Source organism: Salvelinus fontinalis, chromosome 35 (assembly GCF_029448725.1).
Source record: "Salvelinus fontinalis isolate EN_2023a chromosome 35, ASM2944872v1, whole genome shotgun sequence".
NCBI classification, from domain to species: Eukaryota; Metazoa; Chordata; class Actinopteri; order Salmoniformes; family Salmonidae; genus Salvelinus; species Salvelinus fontinalis.
The window spans coordinates 7175873-7200444 of record NC_074699.1 but is presented as its reverse complement, the minus strand read 5'-3'; the positions used below and the strand labels follow the sequence as shown (position 1 = coordinate 7200444).

The 24572-nt window shown below is 43.7% G+C and overlaps 1 protein-coding gene across 1 annotated transcript in view; it reads left to right on the top strand.

Annotated features, from left to right (window-relative positions):
- The first annotated feature begins 1091 nt into the window (after positions 1–1091).
- The window catches only part of LOC129834113 (C-Jun-amino-terminal kinase-interacting protein 1-like), an 88645-nt gene continuing 65164 nt past the window's right edge, over positions 1092–24572 (top strand). The window contains exons 1-2 of the mRNA XM_055898864.1: positions 1092–1147; positions 11664–11766. Coding sequence (XP_055754839.1) covers positions 1092–1147; positions 11664–11766 — 159 coding nt within the window. The remainder of the gene's footprint in view (positions 1148–11663; positions 11767–24572) is intronic.

The window sequence follows — 24572 nt, the reverse complement described above, 5'->3', positions numbered from 1 at the left end:
CCTTTACGGATTATTTTGAGTTGGTTGTAGTGACTTCTTTACCTTGCTGACTTAGTCACTGCCCAAGCTGAAGCGGAAGTTGTTTCTGACGCATACAGTCTACAAAGTTCCCAAAAGGCAAAGAGCACAGAGATCCAGGGATATGTTGCAACAGAAATAGGATTTTTCTTCCTTTAAATAATCAAACAAAAGTATTCTCTGATTAATATAGATCATAGATTATGTGAAATGATATTTTCAAAAGAATTTGCTGCTCCTGCGTCTAGCTAGGACTCCTACTACACAAGGCCTAACTTCCTCCATGTATTCTGTACTTGCCACAGTGCAATGAATTTTTCAAAAGTGGGAGCCATATACTAAGGTACACTAAGGCACAATAATATCCCAAATAATTAATCAATGATCAGGTATATTATACACAACATGTAATATTTCAACAATATACATGGTGCTTGGTACGCCTTCTGTGTTCCAAAAAAATATGACAAACACACACACAGTTTTGTAGAAGGCATGAAGGTGGCATGAAGGTCAGGGTTAATGGCGTGTAAACACCCTCTTCTGGAGATGAAACATATCCTCCTGTCTCCTTTCATCCATCTTGTTTAGAGAAAAGGGGAGAGAGAAGGAAAAGAGGAAAGGGAGAGGGATGTTGAGAAAGAGAGGATGAGAATAACCCGAGCATGTCTGCTCCATGAATAATTGAAGAGGGATGTGTTTTGGAGAGGTCTCTTCTCAGCCCAGTCAAGCCATCCTACAATGATTTCTCTCTATCTACTCTCGTATAGTACATCTGATGCACATGCAGGACAATGTAAACATTAATGATTTGAAAAATGGCTCTCGTGGGAAAGGAGAAGAGAGGAGTCGGTTATCTAATAGCACTTTGTGCTGGCTGCTCCTGCCGCTGCTAACGACAATACTCCTATATTCCCATTCTGGGCTCAGGAACATTTAGGGTGACAGGAGGAACGAGGGATAACCAGAATAGGGCTTTGAATTGTATGCCTATCCTATCGACCCAGCTGAGCACCCCTCCTCCTGCCCCTTTTCTCCTTCTCCTCTCCTCTGTGGATGCCCTCACTTGCAGCATGGACTCCGGAGGGGAAAGAGAGAAAGGGTGGATGGAAGACCAGTGGGAGAAATGGTAGGGCAACACTGCATCTATCTTTCCTATCCTAGGTGTTTACCACACTGGCAGAAATCTAGTGGAGGGCTGGGTGACCTTGTGTGTGTGTGTGTATGTAACTGCTGAAAATATGTCGCTCCCCATGCTTCACTCAGTGTTATAGCATAGGACAGGGATGCCCTTGAAGTAGAGAGGATGCATAGGAGAGAGGCAGAGAGAGAAGACAGCGAGATAGTGGAGGTAGAGGACTGGAGGAAGATATAGCAGCTTGTATCATTTGGACACGTTATATACTGTAACTCTTGGGAGAAGAATACAGAATATGATGATATCACCAGGATGCTGGTATGTTGAAAGCACAGCCTTTCTGACTCTGTGCTTGTTGTCATACGGTGTTGGATGTAAAAGGTGGCCCATTAGATGACACTATCCTTACGATGCAAAACAAATGTGAGCAGCCGCGATTGATGAGTGAACGGTAATGTTGAATGCAGCCTATTAATATGCCTGATTTGGGATTAAGAGGTAAATTAGCAGGAGAGAGAGTCAGGCAGATGTGGCTGTATTAATGACTCAATCGTGGGTCTAATGCTTAACATGGAGAAGCCAGAAATGTGATAATTTAAATCAGCAAGTGAAGGAAGATTCACAGCCATATATGTTAGTAAGTGGGTAATTCAATAAATCACCGTAAACAGATTCTCTCACTGTGTTATGGTTCATCTTCTCTAGGATAGGGGGCAGCATTTTCACGTTTGTATGAAAAGCATACCCAAATTCAACTGCCAGCTACTCATCCCCAGGAGATAAGATATGCATATTGTTAGTAGATTTGGATAGAAAACACTCTGAAGTTTCTAAAACTGTTTGAATCATGTCTGTGAGTATAACAGAACTTATTTAGCAGGCGAAATCCCGAGGACAAACCATTCAGATTTTATTTTTTTGGAGGTCACTCTCTGTTCAATGGATTTTCATTGGGAATACAGATTTCTAATTGACCTTCTTGCAGTTCCTACTGCTTCCACTGGATGTCAACAGTCTTCAGAAATAGTTTGAGGGTTTTTCCTTTGTGTAATGAAGAAGTACGGCCATTTTGAATCAGGGTCACTTGTTGTGTCCTGTTTTTAGAGGCGCATGACCAGAAGGCTAGCTACAGTTTGTTTTAATCCTGTATTGAACACAGATCAGCCCGTCTTCAATTTTAGCAATTATTTACGTTAAAAAATGCCTAAAGTTGTATTACAAAAGTAGTTTGAAATGTTTTGTCAAAGTTTACAGGTAACTTTTGAGATATTTTGCAGTCAAGTTTCACAAGTTGGAACCAGTGTTTTTCTGGATCAAACGCGCCAAATAAATGGACATTTTGGATATATATCGACGGAATTAATCGAACAAAAGGACCATTTGTGATGTTTATGGGACATATTGGAGAGCCAACAACAGAAGCTCGTCAAAGGTAAGGCATTAATTATATTTTTACTTCTGCGTTTTGTGTTCCGCCTGCATGGTTGAAATATGCTTCTCTCTCTTTGTTTACTATGGTGCTAACTCAGATAATAGCATCGTTTGCTTTCGCCGAAAAGCCTATTTGAATTCTGACACGTTGGCTGGATTCACAACCGGTGTAGCTTTAATTTGGTATCTTTCATGTGTGATTTAATGAAAGTTAGATTTTATCGTAATTTATTTGAATATGGCGCTCTGCATTTTCTCTGGCTTTTGGCCAAGTGAGACAGTAGCGTCCTGCCTAAACTCAGATTTTGTGATATAAATATAAACTTTACCTAACAAAACATATATGTATTGTGTAACATGGAGTCCTATGAGTGTCATCTGATGAAGATCATCAGAGGTTAGTGATTTCATTTTATCTCTATTTCTGCTTTTTGTTACTCCTCTCTTTGGCTGGAAAATGGCTGTGTTTTTCTGTGGCTATTTACTGACCTAACATAATCGTTTGGTGTGCTTTCGCCGTAAATCCTTTTTGAAATCAGACATGCTGGCTGGATTCACAACAAGTGTAGCTTTAATTTGGTGTCTTTCATGTGTGATGTCATGAAAGTTAGATTTTTATAGTAATTTTTTTGAATTTGGCGCTCTTCATTTTTACTGGCTTTTGGCCAAGTGAGACAGTAGCGATACAATTTTGAGGTTGGTTCTGTTTGGGTGTGGCTGGCCCTGATTAGAATTATCCTCACTGATCAGGATGTGTTCAAATCAAATCAATCAAAATAAATTGTATTTGTCACATGCAACGAATACAACTTTGAAATGCTTAGTCACAAGCCCTTAACTTCACTAGGGTAGAGTGAATGAAAAGCCTGTCCAAATTAAACTGCCTGCTACTCAGCCATAAAAGCTAGAATATGCATATAATTGGTAATTAATTCGATTTGGATAGAAAACACTCTGAAGTTTCTAAAACTGTTTGAATGATGTCTGTGAGTATAACAGAACTCATGGCAGGCAAAACCCTGAGAAAAAATCCAACCAGGAAGTGGGAAAATCTGAGGTTTGTAGTGTTTCAAGTGTACAGTCAAATATACAGTGTCTATGGGGTCATACTGCACTTCCTAACGCTTCCAATAGATGTCAACAGTCTTTAGAACCTTGTTTGATGCTTCTACTGTGAAGGATGGGGGAATGGGAGCTGAATGAGTGAGAGGCGCGCTGACTAAGCGCATTCATGTGAGAGTTAGCTTGCGTTCCATTGCTTTTCTACTTCCGGCGCCGACAGAGATGGCCGCCTCGCTTCGCGTTCCTAGGAAACTATGCAGTATTTTGTTTTTTTACGTGTTATTTCTTACATTGGTACCCCAGGTAATCTTAGGTTTCATTACATACAGTCGGGAGGAACTACTGAATATAAGAGCAACGTCAACTCACTATCATTACGACCAGGAATATGACTCTCCCGAAGCGGATCCTGTGTTTTGCCTTCCACCCAGTACAATGGATCTGATCCCAGCCGGCGACCCTAAACAACGACGCCGTAAAAGGGGCAAACGAAGCAGTCTTCTGGTCAGGCTTCGGAGACGGGCACATCGCACTCCACTCCCTAGCATGCTACTCGCCAATGTCCAGTCTCTTGACAACAAGGTTGATGAAATCCGAGCAAGGTTAGCATTCCAGAGAGACATCAGAGACTGTAACGTTCTTTGCTTCACGGAAACATGGCTCACTCGAGAGAGACGCTAACGGAGTCGGTGCAGCCAGCTGGTTTCTTCACGCACCGCGCCGACAGAAACAAACATCTTTCTGGTAAGAAGAGGGGCGGGGGGGTATGCCTTATGATTAACGAGACGTGGTGTGATCATAACAACATACAGGAACTCAAGTCATTCTGTTCACCTGACTTAGAATTCCTCACAATCAAATGTCGACCGCGTTATCTACCAAGGGAATTCTCTTCGATTATAATCACAGCCGTATATATTCCCCCCCAAGCAGACACATCGATGGCCCTGAACGAACTTTATCTGACTCTATGTAAACTGAAAACCACACACCCTGAGGCTGCATTCATCGTAGCTGGGGATTTTAACAAGGCTAATCTGAAAACAAAACTCCCTAAATTCTATCAGCATATCGATTGTGCGACCAGGGCTGGTAAAACCCTGGATCATTGTTATTCTAACTTCCGCGACGCATATAAGGACCTCCCCCGCCCTCCTTTCGGAAAAGCTGACCACGACTCCATTTTGTTGCTTCCAGCCTACAAACAGAAACTAAAACAAGAAGCTCCCGCGCTCAGGTCTGTTCAACCCTGGTCCGACCAATCTGATTCCACGCTTCAAGACTGCTTCGATCATGTGGATTGGGATATGTTCCGCATTGCGTCCAACAACAACATTGACGAATACGCTGATTTGGTGAGCGAGTTCATTAGAAAGTGCATCGGCGACGTAATACCCACAGCAACGATTAACCTGTTTGGGCTGCAGGGGCAGTATTGAGTAGCCGGATAAAAGGTGCCCATTTCAAATGGCCTCATACTCAATTCTTGCTCGTACAATATGCATATTATTATTACTATTGGATAGAAAACACTCTCTAGTTTCTAAAACCGTTTGAATTATATCTGTGAGTAAAACAGAACTCCTTTTGCAGCAAACTTCCTGACAGGAAGTGGAAAATCTGAAATCGATGCACTGTTCCAGGGCCTGCCTATTAAAGTCCTTGATATTTATTAGTTTAGATGCACTTCATACGTCTTCCACTAGATGTCGACAGGCAGTGAGAGAAGAAATGGAGTGTGTAACTTGATCTGGGGTCGCATAATAGCTTTCAGCATGACGTGTCACCAGTTTCCTGTTTTCTGGAGAGCGCGAGAAGGGACCTGGATTTGCCTTCTGATAAGCTGTCGTTATGGACGACTAATATCTCCGGCTTTGATTTTATTTGATACATGTGACAATATCATCGTAAAGATTGTTTTTTCAATATAGTTTAATCAGATTATTGAAATTTCTTCGGGAGTTTTGCCGTGTTCTGTTCTCTGAGTTTGTTGACGATGGAGAGATTCACTTGGCAAGTGTGCTTGCTAAATCGAGAGGGAAAAAGGCCGTTCTAAAACCAAACAACGATTGTTCTGGACAAAGGACCCCTTGTACAACATTCTGATGGAAGATCATCAAAAGTAGGACCCATTTTATGATGCTATTTCATATATCTGTCGTACATGTGAACTAGTAGTTTGCGGCCAGGTTTTGGGCACGCTCTCGCCATAACGTAAACTGCATATCGTAATGAAGTTATTTTTAGAATTCTAACACGGCGATTGCATTTAGAACTAGTGTATCTATCATTTCCTGTACAACATGTATTTTTTTAGTTATGTTTATGAATAGTTATTTGGTCAGAATATGTGTGACAGAAAAAGTGTCAGAAAAATATGCGGGCGTTGTGGGAAAAAGATGCTACGTTAGCACAATGTATAACCACTGATTTCAGCTCTAAATATGCACATTTTCGAACAAAACATAAGTGTATGTATAACCTGATGTTATAGGACTGTCATCTGATGAAGCTTATCAAGGTTAGTCAAAAATTATATATCTTTTGCTGGTTTGTTACGATCGCTAACATTTGCTGCTGGTAAATGGCATGTCTTTCTGGCTATTGTGGTAAGCTAATATAATGCTATATTGTGTTTTCGCTGTAAAAAACTTAAGAAATCGGAAATATCGGCTGGAATCACAATATGCCTGTCTTTCATTTGCTGTACACCATGTATTTTTCAGAAATGTTTTATGATGAGTATTTAGGTATTTGACGTTGGTGTCTGTAATTACTCTGGCTGCTTCGGTGCCATTTCTGACGGTAGCTGTGATGGTAGCTGCAATGTAAAACTGATTTATAGCTCAAATATGCACATTTTTCGAACAAAACATAGATTTATTGAATAACATGTTATACGACAGTCATCTGATGAAGTTGTTTCTTGGTTAGTTTGGTTGGTTTTTGGTTAGTTAGGTTGGCTTTGTGCATGCTACCTGTGCTGTGAAAAATGTCTGTCCTTTTTTGTATTTGGTGGTGAGCTAACATAAATATACGTGGTGTTTTCGCTGTAAAACATTTTAAAAATCGGACATGTTGGCTGGATTCACAAGATGTTTATCTTTCATATGCTGTATTGGACTTGTTAATGTGTGAAAGTTAAATATTTCAAAAATATATATTTTGAATTTCGCACCCTGCACTTGAAGTGGCTGTTGTCATATTGTGCCCGGCTCTGTTAAAACATTCCCAAACCAGAAACCGTGGATTGATGGCATTATTCGCGTGAAACTGAAAGCGCGAATCACTGCTTTTAACCAGGGCAAGGTGACCGGAAACATGACCGGATACAAACAGTGTAGCTATTCCCTCCGCAAGGCAATCAAAAAAGCTAAGTGCCAGTATAGAGACAAAGTAGAGTCGCAATTCAACAGCTCAAACACAAGAGGTATGTGGCAGGGTCTACAGTCAACCACGGATTACAAAAAGGAAACCAGCCCCGTCGCAGACCAGGATGTCTTGCTCCCAGACAGACTAAATAACTTTTTTGCTCGCTTTGAGGACAATACAGTGCCACTGACACGGCCCGCTACCAAAACCTGCGGGCTCTCCTTCACTGCAACCGAGGTGAATAAAATATTTTAACGTGTTAACCCTCGCAAGGCTGCAGGCCCAGACGGCATTCCCAGCCGCGTCCTCATAGCATGCGCAGACCAGCTGGCTGGTGTGTTTACGGACATATTCAATCAATCCTCATCCCAGTCTGCTGTTCCCACATGCTTCAAGAGGGCCACCATTGTTCCTGTTCGCAAGAAAGCTAAGGTAACTGAGCTAAACGACTACCGCCCCGTAGCACTCACTTCTGTCATCATGAAGTGCTTTGAGAGACTAGTCAAGGACCATATCACCTCCACCCTACCTGACACCCTAGACCCACTCCAATTTGCTTACCAACCCAATAGGTCCACAGACGACGCCCTGTGCAAATGGGTACTGGACTTCCTGACGTGCCGCCCCCACGTGGTGAGGGTAGGTAACAACATCTCCACCCCGCTGATCCTCAACACTGGGGCCCCACAAGGGTGCGTTCTGAGCCCTCTCCTGCACTCCCTGTTCACCCACGACTGCGTGGCCATGCACGCCTCCAACTCAATCATCAAATTTGCGGATGACACTATAGTGGTAGGCTTGATTACCAACAACGACGAGACGGCCTACAGGGATGAGGTGAGGGCCCTCGGAGTGTGGTGTCAGGAAAATAACCTCACACTCAACGTCAACAAAACAAAGGAGATGATTGTGGACTTCAGGAAACAGCAGAGGGAGCACACCCCTATGCACATCGAAGGGACAGCAGTGGAGAGGGTGGAAAGTTTTAAGTTCCTCGGTGTACACATCACGGACAAACTGAAATGGTCCACCCACACAGACAGCGTTGTGAAGAAGGCGCAGCAGCGCCTCTTCAACCTCAGGAGGCTTAAGAAATTTGGCTTGTCACCAAAAGCACTCACAAACTTCTACAGATGCACAATCGAGAGCATCCTGTCGGGCTGTATCACCGCCTGGTACGGTAACTGCTCCGCCCACAACCGTAAGGCTCTCCAGAGGGTAGTGAGGTCTGCACAACGCATCACCGGGGGCAAACTACCTGCCCTCCAGGACACCTACACCACCCGATGTCACAAGAAGACCATAAAGATCATCAAGGACAACAACCACCCGAGCCACTGCCTGTTCACCCCGCTATCATCCAGAAGTCGAGGTCAGTACAGGTGCATCAAAGCAGGGACCGAGAGACTGAAAAACAGCTTCTATCTCAAGGCCATCAGACTGTTAAACAGCCACCACTAACATTTAGTGGCCGCTGCCAACATACTGACTCAACTCCAGCCACTTTAATAATGGGAATTGATGGAAATTTAAACAATGCCACTTAATATAATGTTTACATACCCTACATTACTCATCTCATATGTATATGTATATACTGTACTCTATATCATCTACTGCATCTTCCCATCTTTATGTAATACATGTATCACTAGCCACTTTAAACTATGCCACTTTATGTTTATATACCCTACAGTATTCATATAATATGTGTATACTGTACTCTATACCATCTACTGCATCTTGCTATGCCGTTCTGTACCATCACTCATTCATATATCTTTATGTACATATTCTTTATCCCTTTACACTGGTGTGTATAAGGTAGTAGTTGTGGAATTGTTAGGTTAGATTACTCGTTGGTTATTACTGCATTGTCGGAACTAGAAGCACACGCATTTCGCTACACTCGCATTAACATCTGCTAACTATGTGTATGTGACAAATACAATTTGATTTCTACAGACAAAGGATATTAACCAAAGTCAGAGTGGCACTTGATCCAGACAGATGAACTCAGTTACTGCTTTGATCAATCGTTTGGCATTTTTTCTTAAATTTATTATCATTGCATTTGACATTCTTTACTTCAACATATTTCAGTGACTGCCATGAACGCATTAATGAATCAATTATACAATTCTATAATCAATTTGATTTGTTTTGTTTTTACCAATCCAACTACATAGCAACATAATGGTAATCATTTATTTGAATGGTAAATCTCTATTGATAAACTGGGCGAATCAAGATTTACCCAGCTTATTCCCATGAAATCAATACGAGTGTCCATGCATTTAGTTATTGAGCTTGTTTTGGCTGATTTCATGGTGATACAGATGACAAAACAATCGTTTTCCCTTCCATTTGGGACTTATTTTATTGTACTGATAAACAACATTTGCATAGAACCCTTGATAAATAGTTCATAAACTATTGTAAAGCATTAATTGTATGAAGAAATATTCATGAAAATATGTGACCCACCACCTGGATTCGGTCCATTGTAGCAAAATTTTAACTATTCTACAGACTCAGAGCTATACTATTCTATTTGTCACGTTCCTGACCTGTTTTCTCTTGTTTTTGTATGTGTTTAGTTGGTCAGGGCGTGAGTTGGGGTGGGCATTCTATGTTGTGTGTTTCTATGTTTAGGTTCATTGTCATTTAGCCTGATATGGTTCTCAATCAGGGACAGGTGTTTTACGTTTCCTCTGATTGAGAACCATATTAAGGTAGGTTGTTCACACTGTTTGTTTGTGGGTGGTTGTCTTCCGTGTCTGTATGTATGTTCGTACCACACGGGACTGTAGCGTTGGTTTGTAGTCTGTACCTGTTTGTGCGTTCTTCGTGTATTTGTAAGTTCTCATGCTTTAGGTCAGTCTACGTCGTTTTGTTGTTTTGTAATTTTCCAAGTGTTTTTCGTGTTCGTCTTCAAATAAATTCATTATGTATTCACAACCCGCTGCATTTTGGTCTGATCCCTACTCCTCCTCTTCAGACGAAGAGGAGGAGAGAAACCGTTACACTATTCTACAGACTCAGAGCTACAAAATGGTATATCATAGAAACGTGTTACCCCACTTTTGAGAAAAATTGCCCTTGAATATTTTGTTACATCTACTGGAGAGCTCTTCTTTGTCTACATCCATTCAGCATCGCCCATGTGCTAAACAGAGTGAGTAGTGTAGTAAACAACCAAAGAGTTCAAGACTAAAAGTAGTAGCTTACGATAAGGAAAAACTCCAGGTAAAAATACACTTTATCTAGTCCTTGGCCTATATCCTAATCTGACTTTGGTGCAGGTCATGTTGTTTTTCACATTACAGTCTCTGGTAAACACACACTATAGCAAATAAAATCTAAGTTTATTTGTCACATATACAGGATACAGAAGGTGTAAATGCTACATAGAAATGGTTACTTGCATATTTGCATAGTAGCAATATCAAAAACAGAAAGGGTCCAGATAAAAATATTTTATAATGATTAGATGGCGCTTACCCAGACACACCTGCTAAATTCAAGGGATCAATGTTGTTGAGAAAAGTAGCAAAACTTGTGTAGTTCTCGATGGCTAACATTATATCTTTAAAAAATTCACGGTTGAAAGGATTTAGTAGAAACACTTACTAAGCAGCTCACGCTATAGACAGAAGCGTGCTAAATGGCAGACCAATCCAAACTCATCTCCCGGCATGTTGAGCCCACCCATTTTCTCAGCCAATCGTGGCTAGCGTGAAGGTTCCATGGCTTTTTCCATGTCTTAACCAACTAGGCTCTTAATTTAACAGTTTTATTCGTATTTACAGATCGAATACAAGTTTGTTATTAACGCACATGAAATGTGATGTTCCTGAAGGCATTTCTGGCCCAAATCTTTTATTTTTTATTTATTTTTTAAGTTTAAATGCCTCTCCTGTGAAGTCCTGGCGTGCGACATATGCCTAGCTTCCTGAAACGGGTAGAAAAGAACTCAAGCAAAATGCAAGACCCTATGCATGGTGCATGAGTAGGCAAAAGTTTTTTGTTTTTTGCAATAGCCATTTCGCACCATATCAAGACAGTCAACCCAAATTCTCCCAAACTCACTGTGCATATTTTCCACGACTGGTTGCCTAAATGTTTCACAAGTGTCCTGAGTTGGAGTGTGTTTGGTTATAAGAATGGTCAAAAACACGAGTTTACTGGATATCCACATCCAAGCAAAAACATTTTTTCGTATTGTATGATGTCATATTCATATTCTTTTTTACTCTATTAAAAATGTAATATATATGTAAAATATATAAATGTAATCAACATTATGTATGGTAAATGTAATCAACATCTTGTTGACTGTATACATGCCCCATTCACAATGTTGCATTATAGTGCCCAAAATGAACTGGGTACAATGTCCCATATTTAGAAAAAGTCCCAAAGTCAGAACAATCTGGTTTCTTTGCCAACAGTAATACATTTTAAAAGGGCCAGTTAGATTGATCAGACAGATTGTACAGACTTAGAGGGGAAAATATTTTGCGCTTTAGAGGGTTCAGACAGTTTAACATTTCCTTTCCCTTATGTCTTCTCACTTAATCCCACCCCCTTACCAATCTCCCTCCACTCTCCACCCCCCCCCCCCCCCTCCAACCCCCAGGTTGACCCATGACATCAGCCTGAATGAGTTTGAGGATGAGGACCTGTCTGAGATCACAGATGAGTGTGGGATGAGTCTCAACTGCAATGGCCTGGAGATTAAGGTAAGGTAGCACTTTAAACCTGCAGTTGCTTTATGACAGTCACACACACACACACACACACACACACACACACACACACACACACACACACACACACACACACACACACACACACTGGTCTGGAGATTAAGTTAGAACACCACTAAAATAGCAGGCAATTATTAGCATGTTTTGCCACCTATTTCTAAGATCATCAGAACAGTGATACATGTACAATGCCAAGAAAAAGTATGTGAACCACTGAAAAAAAATGTCACACTTTGTTGCATTACAGTCTTAAATGTTGACATATTTAGAACATTTGAATAAATTAGGAAATGTAAAGAAAGCTACACAAGCCCTGAAGCCCAAGGCAACAAAAAAAACATAGACTATCTCACTTGAACAACTTAATTGTTATTTTGTCTAACTAGGCCTCATTTGTTATGCAGCTTGTCAGACCATGTAATGGTTGCTACAGCCATTCATCCACTGATTCCATCCAATTGATATGATTATTAATTGACAGCTCTTGATAGCTTAAAGCAGGGTTGCTTTTGAATGTCAGAGCATGTAAGTGGGTGAGTGTGAAGTGAGGGCACAATGTAATTGAGCAGATTGAAAAAAATGGTGTCAGCCTTCTCTCCCGCTCCAATTGCGCTCTGCAAATGCTCAGCCACAAGCTCTGGGCATGCTCTGCCTACCACACCAACAGTAGCCTCTATCTAGTTTATATTCTACTTTTTAACATTAGGATATGTAGTATATATTTTGACGGACTTCAAATGTATTAACGGATGTTTTAGGTCGGCAATATATAGACCACTGTCATGTGGTGGCCCTTTCTGGCTGTAGATTGGGGATTCCCCTTCGCTCACTCTCTCCTACACCCAGGTTATGTTATCTCAGGTCGTGAATTCCTGGCGGAGACTCTCTCCTCCTTTTCATGCAGAGAGAGAGACCACAGAGTGAACAAAGGATTTCACCTGGCCGAACTCCCCAAAACTCCTCTCTCCCCCTTTTCATGCAGAGAGACAGCAGAGTGTACAATGGATTTCATGTGGCCGAACTCCTAAATCCCCAAAATGGGAAAATGAAACTATATGTCCACTTGTGAGAATGTGTGAAGGGTTCGTGGCCACTTAAGGGACAGTTATGTTGAATGTGTTTCATTTGGTGATCTCACGAAGAACAGGAAACACACATAACTATGTCGCTGAATGTGTACATTTCTCAATTATGGTGTTTCCCCCCGCTCCCCTCCTCCCTCACTCTCCCCCCTCCCCCCTCCCCTCCCTCCCTCCCTCTCCCCCCTCCCCTCCCTCCCTCCCTCTCCCCCCTCCTCCCTCCTCCCTCCCACTTATACAATACAAGAGAATTAGATGACTCACAGATGATTGCTGATGTCAGACCAACGGTAAATATAGTTTAGTCGAATTACTAACATTTAGTTACTAATGTTCACAACAGGTCTTTGTTGGGGTCGCTATGAGGAGAGAGAGAGATCTTTGCTGCATTATGAATAATGTTATGAGTAATGCTGCTAAAAGGTTTCGATGGGATTACTCTGAGGACACTGCCATGTGTTTTATCCACTTCCATTCATTTAGGTCTGGTGACGGGATTTGTTGCACCAGGCAAATGTTGTTCCACTATTCAGTTGTCCAGTGTTGTTGATGGCGTGCCCACTGGAGCTGCTTCTTCTTCTTTTTAGGTAATAGGAGTGGAACCCGGTGTTGTCGTCTGCTGAAATAACCCATCTGTGACAAGGACCAACGAGTTGTGCATTCCGAGTTGCCATTCTGCACACCACTGTTGTACTGCACCGTTATTTGTCTGTTTGTGGCCTGCCTGTTAGCTTGCACGATTCTTGCCATTCTCCTTCGACCTCTCTCATCAACGAGCTGTTTTCGCCCACAGGACTGCCGCTGACCCTAGACACTGTGTTGCGTAAAAAATCCTGTTTCTCCAAGTCGTTTAGGTCCTTTTGACCATTCTAATGTTCAGTCAAACAGTACCTGAATGCCTCGGTGCCTGTCTGCTTGCTTTATATAGTAACCCACGTGACTCACTGTCTGTAGGAGTGAACCATTTTCGCGAACAGGGTGAAATACCTAATAAACTGGCCAATGAGTGTACAGTATATTATCACTGTAGTGTAAAAACAGTCAAAGAGAAATTCAAATGACTCTTCAATGACCCATAGTAAGTCAACCCCATATGAATTAACAGACTTGAAATAATATCATATACTATGAGTTAACCTTTTCACATGTACCAACAAACAGGTGTGATCCTCCTACAGTGGTCCCTGCAGCGTACGCTCAAACCGGCGTGATTAGAATGCTCATGTAAAACATCCAGTTTCGATTGACGTAATAGTCAGCGTTTGAGCCACACAGTTTTTGTCCAATCAAATGTTGTCCAATCAAAGTCCTTACAAAGTGAAAGAAATATTCAGACATTCACAGAAGTAGCTACAGCATAACACAATCATTCAAACCGGAAAATGTAGGCTACATTAGTCGTAGCGCTAACTGAAGAAAGATTGACATTACACAAGCGGTCATATTTAGATGACTCTCGGCTGACAGAAACTACAATATGAATCAGCTGATAGTAATAACTATTTATAATTAATCACATCACGGGTGAGCTCAACATTAATCGAAATAATTGAGTTAACTTCCTGACTGATGTCTTGAGATGTTGCTTCAATATATCCACATAATTTTCCTGCCTCCTGATGACATCTATTTTGTGAAGGTCACCAGTCCCTCCTGCATCAAAGCACCCCCACAACATGATGCTGCCACCCCCGTGCTTCACGGTTGGGATGGTGTTCTTCGGCTTGCAAGCGTTCCCTTTTTCCTCCAAACATAATGATGGTCATTATGGCCAAACAGTTCTATTTTTGTTTCATCAGACTAGAGGACATTTCTCCAAAAAGAATGATATTTGTCCCCATGTGCAGTTGCAAACCGGAGTCTGGCTTTTTAATGGGGGGTTTTGGAGCAGTAGCTTCTTCCTTGCTGAGTGGCCTTTCAGGTTATGTCGATATAGGACTCGTTTTACTGTGGATATAGATACTTTGTACCTGTTTCCTCCAGCATCTTCACAAGGTCCTTTGCTGTTGTTCTGGGATTGATTTGCACTTTTTGCACCAAAGTACATTCCTCTCTAGGAGACAGAACGCATCTCCTTCCTGAGTGGTATGAGGGTTGCGTGGTCCGATGGTGTTTGTACTTGCGTACTATTGTTTGTACAGATGAACGTGGTACCTTCAGGTGTTTGGAAATTGCTCCCAAGGATGAATCAGATTTGTGGAGGTCTTGGCTGATTTCTTTTGATTTTCCCAGTATGTCAAGCAAAGAGGCACTGAGTTTGAAGGTAGGCCTTGTAGGTACACAGGTACACCTCCAATTGACTCAAATGATGTCAATTAGCCTATCAGAAGCTTCTAAAGCCATGACATCATTTTCTGGAATTTTCCAAGCATTTTAAAGGCACAGTCAACTTAGTGTTTGTAAACTTCTGACCCACTGGAATTGTGATACAGTGAATTATAAGTGAAATAATCTATCTGTAAACAATTGTTGGAAAAATGACTTGTGTCATGCACAAAGTAGATGTCCTAACCGACTTGCCAAAGCTATAGTTAGTGGTTGAAAAACGAATTTTAATGACTCCAACCTAAGTGTATGTAAACTTCCGACTTCAACTGTATATATTTTTAATTGAAACACATCCAACAAACAAAGAAATATGCGCACACACACACATACTCATTCTCGAAGCTATGCCTGTGAAGAGTGAGCAATGACTTTATTGATGAGCTCATAGCCCCAGGGGGTTGTGGGAAGCATCTGACCTCATCAATAATGAACGAGTCTGTCAGCGAGTGTGTGTGTGTGTGTGTGTGCGTGCCTGCTTCTGCAGAAAGTTGCAGGAAATTAGAATCACTGTTGCGTTCTTTTAATGTCTTATGCGAATTAAGTTTAAAACACTTAATTAACTTTCTAATAAGGTCAATGTATTTTTAAATTCTGTTTAATTATTGTTGTGCATGCACATGTGGGTGTGTGAGTAAGCCTTTACGCAATATAAAATGTCGGGGCTGAATCAGGCTGAGACAGAGTAATTACATGTACTTTCTCTACATCATTCCTGAACACACACACTGCTGAGAGGACAAACAGCTGACTTGTTATTCCTCAGAGAGACCTCTTTGTTTTAGAGAAAACATCAACATGAAGGGAGATGACAGAGCGAATAGGGGGGAGAGAGAGAGCAGAGATGAGGGAGGGAGGATGGAGGGAGCAGAGAAGATGAAGAGGAGGGACATGGGAGGGTGGGTGATGGAGGAGGCAACAGTTCTCTCATCTACTGCAAGCTTCACTGCTGAAAATATACGCAGCGTTGGAACACGCTTCATATGTACGACGCAATGCAGAGTGTTTGGATACAGCCTTCAGCCGTGGTACATTGGTATATTAGTGGTGTATTGGCCATATACCACTAACCCCCGATATGCCTTATTGCTATTATAAACTGGTTACCAATGTAATTAGAGCAGTACAAAGAAATGTGTTGTCATACCTGTGGTTCACGGTCTGATACCACGGCTGTCAGCCAATCAGCATTTAGGACTCGAACCACCCAGTTCATAATAGAACTGGTATCTTCTATTTCAAAAACCTCCTAGCATTATGAAGATAAACCTTCCTTATGTAGCTTGTGTTTGGTAATACACATACAGGATGCACTACATGGCAAAAAAGTATGTGGACAGCCCTTCAAATTGGTGGATTCAGCTATTTCAGCCACACCGTTGCTGACAGATGTTTAAAAATCGGGCATACAGCCATGCAATCTCCATAGACAAACATTGTCAGTAGAATTACCTTGCTGAAGAGATCAGTGACTTTCAACATGGAACCGTCATAGGATACCACCTTCCAATCAAATTTCTGCCCTACTTGCACTGCCCCGGTCAAATGTAAAAGCTGTTAATTGGAAAGGCCTAGGAGAAACAATGGCTTAGCCACGAAGTGGTAGGCCACACAAGCTCACAGAACGGGACCGCCGAGTGCTGAAGCTGCCTCTGGAAGCATCGTCAGTACAATAACTTTTCGTCAGGAGCTTCATTAAATTGGTTTCCATGGCCGTTCAGCCGCACATAAGCCTAAGCTCACCATGTGCAATGCCAAGAATTGTCTGGAGTGGTGTAAAGCTCACCACCATTGGACTCTGGAGGAGTGGAAACACATTCTCTGGAGTGATGAATCACGCTTCACCATCTGGCAGTCCGACAGATGAATCTGGGTTTGGCGGATGCCAGGAGAACGCTACCTTCCCCAATGCATAGTGACAACTAAAGTTTTGTGGAGGAAGAATAATGGTCTGGGGCTGTTCTTCATGATTTGGGCTAGGTCCCTTAGTTCCAGTGAAGGGAAATCTTAACACTACAGCATACAATTACATTCTAGACGATTCTGTGCTTCCAACTTTGTGGCAACAGTTTGGGGAAGGCCCTTTCCTGTTTCAGAATGACATTGCCCCTGTGCACAAAGCGAGATCCATAAGGAAATGGTTTGTCGAGATCAGTGTGGAAAAACTTGACTGGCCTACACAGAGCCCTGACCTCAACTCCATCCAAAACCTTTGGGATGAATTGGAATGCAGACTGCGAGCCAGGCCTAATCGCCCAACATCAGTGCCCAACCTCCCTAAAGCTCTTCTGGCTGAATGGAAGCAAGTCCCCTATTATGTCTTTGTCAAAAAAAAACTGGTGATTGGCCAATGCAACGCCAGGCATCAAGATCCTCAGGCTGTGGTGGTGTTCCTGCCAAACTACATTGCAGACACATGCCAGATCTCACAATGGCAGAATGTCAGTTAACCACATATGTTATAGCAATCTGTTTTTGCATCAACCAACGGTTATTAGGAGTGAGGGGTGGTTGTGAGAGTAGACAGGCATTTACTGTAATTCAATAGGACCCTATACAAGCCTCCCAAGTGGTGCAGCGGTCTACAGCACAGCAGCTCTAAAGGCGTCACTACTGACCCCGGTTCGATGGCCAGGCTGTGTCGCAGCCGGCCGCGACTGGGAGACACATGAGGCGCTGCACAATTGTCACAGCATCATCCGGGTGGGATGTCCTTGTCCCATCGGGCTCTAGCGATTGGCTGGGCGCACTGTACGGTGTTTCCTCCAATACATTGGTGTGGCTGACTTCCGGGTTAAGCACACAGTCTGTCAAGAAGCAGTGCGGCTTGGCGGGGTCGTGTTTCGGAGGACACATGGCTCTCGACCTTCACCTCTCCTGAGTCCATACGGGAGTTGCAGCGATGGGACTGTAAAAAATAAAAAATACAGTTAATTTAAAAAAAACACAACCCTATACATTTTAAAGCAGAAATGTTCGATATTGGACTATGGCCATTGAATATTTGAATCACCAATTTTTTGGAAGATGGAGGTGGCTATTCAGATGCACCAGCTGTCCAACTGACTGATTATATAGCTCTGAGATAGGAGTATATTGTAGATGCAGAATAGCGTCCACATCGTAACATATTACACCTGCACTGGGTGTCTCTTTCAGCTACAGTCTGGGATTTGTACAGCTGTTCAGTGGTCATTTAAATTCTTAATATTGTCCCATTAATTATTGAAGAATATAAACTATAAAATGCCTCGGTTACCCTACCTGTACACGAGGGGAGACAGAGTTGGTTTCAAGCGCAGGGCGCAGCAGGTGTTTATTGCAAAGGACCACAGGAGGAGGCAGGTAGCTGGGTCCAGGGGCAGGCAGAAGGTCATACACAGGGGGTCCAAACAGGCAACAGTACAGGCAGGGAAATGGCTAGTAATGTAGTCTGAGAGATCAGGCAATAGGTAGATAACAGGAAATCCAATAGGCTAAAGTACAGGCAGGGAATAGGCAAAAGGCGGCGTTACTGAGGCAGGCAAAAACTATCACACAGAGGAGGAGTAAATCACAGGACAAACAGCGCTCTGAAAGACGTGGCGTCACAAAATGAAAAATACCACACAGTGATGGGGTGCAAAGAACTGAACTAAATAGTGTGTGATAATGACATACAGGTGTGTGAACAGGTGATCAGAATTCAGGTGATTGGGATCTGGAGAGTGAGCTGCGTTCAGGGGATCTAGGTGTTTGAGAGTGTGAGTTGGAATGTGAGCTGCGTTCAGGGGATCTACGTGTTTGAGAGTGTGAGTTGGAAGCAGACGTTACACTAACACCTGTTTTTACCATAGCCCAGAATATAAGGTTTTATAAATTCATTGTTAACAAACAACAATAATTAAATGAACATTGTATAGCTTCATAATACGGTTACATCTCTTGGATATAGCTGATTCTCAGTCCTTGCATCTGGAGCCCTTTCTATGAATTTAAGAGGGAATACATTTCCCTATCCCTCAACTGTATACCAAAACAAGTGCTGGGGACCACCATACTGTATATACCAATATATACAGACTGCCCTTTAGGTTTACAGTCAACGCCTGTCAACTGCACTTCCAGGTAATTGCAAACCCAAACGTTATACAGTACTATTACAATCTCTTTATTGTTTACTTACTCCTGATAACTGCATGCTCTGCTTAAGGGCACACTACCGCAACCGTCCCAATCTGTTACATTTATCAACAGTATGCTAGATTATTATTTGCACGCAAATATGTATACTGAGGAATAAGGTTGACGTACACTGTAAAGGGGTTACTGTAATATTCACAGTAATTTACTTGCCATTAACTGCCTGTAAGTTACTGTAATATCAGAGCAACTACACACAATACAGAACTGTCAAATTAACTGTATTATTCTGTAAAAGAGTTCATGCATCTGTAATTGGAATTCATGAATAGATTAATTCAATTCATTAATGTCACGTTCCTGACCTATTTATGTTAGTTTTTGTGTGTTAGTTGGTCAGGACGTGAGGTTGGGTGGGCATTCTATGTTATCTGTTTCTATGTTGGTTTCGGTTTGCCTGGTATGGCTCTTGATTAGAGGCAGGTGGTTTGCGTTTGCCTCTAATTAAGAGTCATATTTAGGTAGGGCATTTTCACTGTTTGTTTGTGGGTGATTGTCTCCTGTGTCTGTATGTATGTTCGTACCACATAGGACTGTAGCGTTTGTTTGTTTCGTTTCGATGTCGTCTGTTTTCCTGTACGTAAGTTTATGTTTAGTTATGTAAGTTTATGTTCAGGTTGCGTCAACGTCGTTTTGTTATTTTGTAAGCTTGTTAAAGTGTTTTGTTTCGTTTCGTGTTGCCATCATATTTTATAATAAAGATGGCTTATTTCCCTAAGCCTGCGTTTTGGTCTGAGGATCCTTCTCTCCTCACCTCGTCCGAGGATGAGGAGAGCGTCACCCGTTACAGAATCACCCACCAACACGCTAAGACCAAGCGGCAAGGGAAAACGAAACGGAGTAAGGGACAGGAGAGAAAGGAGCAATGGACATGGGAAGACGTTTTGGATGGAAAGGGTTGCTACACTTGGGAGGAGATCCTGGCTGGGAGGGATCGCCTCCCATGGGAACAGGTGGAGGCATTGAGGAGAGCAGAGGCTATCTGGGAGAGGAACCGGAGCTATGAGGGAACGCGTCTGGCACGGAAGCCGAAAAAGCCCGTAAGTAATTCCCAAAAATTTCTTGGGGGGGGGGCTAGGAGATAGTGGGCCAAGGGCAGGTAGGAGACCTGCGCCCACTTCCCAGGCTTACCGTGGAGAGCGGGAGTACGGGCAGGCGCCGTGTTACGCAGTAGAGCGCACGGTGTCTCCTGTACGAGTGCATAGCCCAGTGCGGGTTATTCCACCTCCCCGCACTGGTAGGGCTAGATTGGGTATTGAGCCAGGTGTCATGAGGCCGGCTCAACTCGTCTGGTCTCCAGTGCGTCTCCTCGGGCCGGTATACATGGCACCTGCCTTACGCATGGTTTCCCCGGTTCGCCTACATAGGCCGGTGCGGGTTATTCCACCTCCCCGCACTGGTCGGGCAACCGGGAGCATTCAACCAGGTAAGGTTGGGCAAGCTCAATGCTCAAGAGTGCCAGTACGCCTCCACAGTCCGGTATTTCCGGCACCACCTCCCCGCCCCAGCCTAGTACCTACAGTGTATACACTACGCACTAGGCTACCAGTGCGTATCCTGAGCCCTGTTCCTCCTCCACGCACTCTCCCTGTAGTGCGTGTATCTAGCCCGGTGCCTCCAGTTCCGGCCCCACGCACTAAGCTACCAGTGCGTCTCCAGAGCCCTGTACACACTGTATATTCTCCCCCTACTAATCCTGATGTGCTTGTCCTCAGCCCGGCGTCACCAGTGCCGGTACCACGCATCAGGGATAGAGTAGGCTTTGAGAATACAGTGTGCCCTGTCCCTGCTCCCCGCACTAGTAGGAAGGTGCTTGTCATTAGCACGGTGCCTCCAGTTCTGGCACCACGCACCAGGTCTACAGTGCGCCATATCCGGCCAGAGCCATCCGTCTCCCCAGCGCCATCTGAGCCATCCGTCTCCCCAGCGCCATCTGAGCCATCCGTCTCCCCAGCGCCATCTGAGCCATCCGTCTCCCCAGCGCCATCTGAGCCATCCGTCTCCCCAGCGCCGTCTGAGCCATCCGTCTGCCAGGAGCCTGCAAAGCCGCCCGTCTGCCATGAGCCTGCAAAGCCGCCCGTCTGCCATGAGCCTACAGAGCCGTCAGCCAGACAGGAGCCGCTAGAGCCGTCAGCCAGACAGGAGCCGCTAGAGCCGTCAGCCAGACAGGAGCCGCCAGAGCCGTCAGCCAGACAGGATCTGCCAGAGCCGCCAACCAGACAGGATCTGCCAGAGCCGCCAACCAGACAGGATCTGCCAGAGCCGCCAACCAGACAGGATCTGCCAGAGCCGCCAACCAGACAGGATCTGCCAGAGCCGCCAACCAGACAGGATCTGCCAGAGCCGCCAACCAGACAGGATCTGCCAGAGCCGCCAACCAGACAGGATCTGCCAGAGCCGTCAGAGAGCCATGAGCAGCCAGAGCCGTCAGAGAGCCATGAGCAGCCAGAGCCGTCAGAGAGCCATGAGCAGCCAGAGCCGTCAGAGCCATGAGCAGCCAGAGCCGTCAGAGCGCCATGAGCGTCGAGAGCCGTCAGCCTGCCATGAGCGTCGAGAGCCGTCAGCCTGCCATGAGCGTCGAGAGCCGTCAGCCTGCCATGAGCGTCGAGAGCCGTCAGCCTGCCATGAGCGTCGAGAGCCGTCAGCCTGCCATGAGCGTCGAGAGCCGTCAGCCTGCCATGAGCGTCGAGAGCCGTCAGCCAGCCATGAGCATCGAGATTCGTCAGTCAGCCATGAGCTGTCCTTCAGCCTGAAAAGGCTGGATACCCAGAACTGCCCATCAGTCCAGAGCTGTCTCTCTGTCCGGAGCTGCCTTTCAGTCCGGAGTTGCCCCTCTATCCTAATCTCCCTCTCTATCTTTATCTACCTCTATAGTCTTATCTATCCCTCTGTCTTGGTTTATCTCTCTGTCCCGGTATTGTCATTATTAGATTTGTTATTAGGAGGATTTTGTGGGGGAAGTAAGAGGGTGGACATTCTTGAAGGGAGGGGGCTAGGATGGATTATGGTGGGGTGGGAACCGCGCCCGGAGCCTGAGCCACCACCGTGGTTAGATGCCCACCCAGACCCTCCCCTAGACTTTGTGCTGGTGCGTCCGGAGTTCGCACCTTGTGGGGGGGGTACTGTCACGTTCCTGACCTATTTATGTTAGTTTTTGTGTGTTAGTTGGTCAGGACGTGAGGTTGGGTGGGCATTCTATGTTATCTGTTTCTATGTTGGTTTCGGTTTGCCTGGTATGGCTCTTGATTAGAGGCAGGTGGTTTGCGTTTGCCTCTAATTAAGAGTCATATTTAGGTAGGGCATTTTCACTGTTTGTTTGTGGGTGATTGTCTCCTGTGTCTGTATGTATGTTCGTACCACATAGGACTGTAGCGTTTGTTTGTTTCGTTTCGATGTCGTCTGTTTTCCTGTACGTAAGTTTATGTTTAGTTATGTAAGTTTATGTTCAGGTTGCGTCAACGTCGTTTTGTTATTTTGTAAGCTTGTTAAAGTGTTTTGTTTCGTTTCGTGTTGCCATCATATTTTATAATAAAGATGGCTTATTTCCCTAAGCCTGCGTTTTGGTCTGAGGATCCTTCTCTCCTCACCTCGTCCGAGGATGAGGAGAGCGTCACCCGTTACAATTAAGGGGAGAGGGGGTTTGTATTTTACTGTATTTATACGTGATTGGTGCAAGCAGGTTGGCGACTGGTAGGTAAGGTGTTTACATATTAATTACAGCATATCAATGAATAAGTAGTTAGCCTTGCACTAGCCTTGGCTTGTGTGAGCCGGAACGGCTCATAGGAGCAGGAGCCTATCTCCTGTTTCTGTAGAATGATGTAGCTTGGTTTACAAGTACACCCCCTGGACAGGATGCTAGCATATCGCAGGGCCTTACCCCCAATAAAGCTCCTTAAAGCTGAGTGCCATGCAGAGCTGCACTGGGTCCCATTTTTACAGTCTTTGGTATAATACGGCCGGGGATCAAACTCCCAATCTTCCAATCTCAGGGCGGACATTCAAACCACAAGACCACTGAGTTGGTCAATATATAAACTCATATTTAGTTTTTTTTATATCCCTTGCACTTCTAGAGGCCTTAAACGCTCAATGCAGACATTTTTCTATCAATATCAAATCATTTCTGGGTAACAATTAAGTACCTTACTGTAATAGATTTCCAATAAAATGGAAATCCGCCGAAAATGTGTGGCAAAAAAACAAATTCAAGCAAGAATTTTGCTAGGACCTTCTGGGACTGATCTGAGTAGGACGTGAAAACTGAAAACGTGCTGTTATTGGCAGAGAGGTTTGGTACTCTGTTTTTGGTCTATAAACCAATTTACAACATGGTGGTGTCACCATGGTAAGCCGAAACTCCTGCCCATGCAAACCTGCTGATTAGAGGTGCCGGTGTAGAGTGCAACTAATATTAATATCAATCAGCAACTATCAGGAAATAACACTGATAACATATTTACACTTTTTACAGTGTTAGTTTCATCAGCTGTTGTACAATATGATACAAAACACATCAAAAACAGAATTTTGACTGCATTGCGATTTTAGCAAAGGCTTCCAGACTGGCAGTGACTAAATGGCAACATACAAAAAGTACATGGCAAAATGCTCAACCATGACTTGCTGCCACTCCAATCTGTCCGCTATACATTTTAAATTGATGAGGCACTCCTATCAGTTAAATTGGTACTGCACTCTGACTAAGAGATGCAACAAATATAGCCATTTTCAAGGCACGTCTCAAAATATGTAAATGAGCCAGAAACAATAATATCATGCAAAAGTATTGTATTCTGTGGGGTGGAATTACAATATCACTAAAAATACAATGATTTCCTTGTCCACAACATTTTCCCACAATGCACAATATTTTACAGTATGCTTTGTGTGTGTGTACCTTCAGTTATTTCCAGCACCTCAGAGAAAGAGTGATGTTGAGCTCTACAAGTAGTGGCATTCATGTCCATCAATCCATTTATGTAGATACAGTCAGTAAACAAACTGCTGCTATGAATAGTGTCTGCCTCTCCATTTGGCTCTTTCCCGCTCTATTTTTCTCTCCCTGATATAAGTGGCTCAGCGTCGGCAGTGACAGTGTGCAAGCTGATGTCAGATCAGCCTCTAATTGGCCAACTCAATCCTCCATCCCCCCTATTTCCTCCTTCCTCCATCCCTCTCTCTACCTTCTCG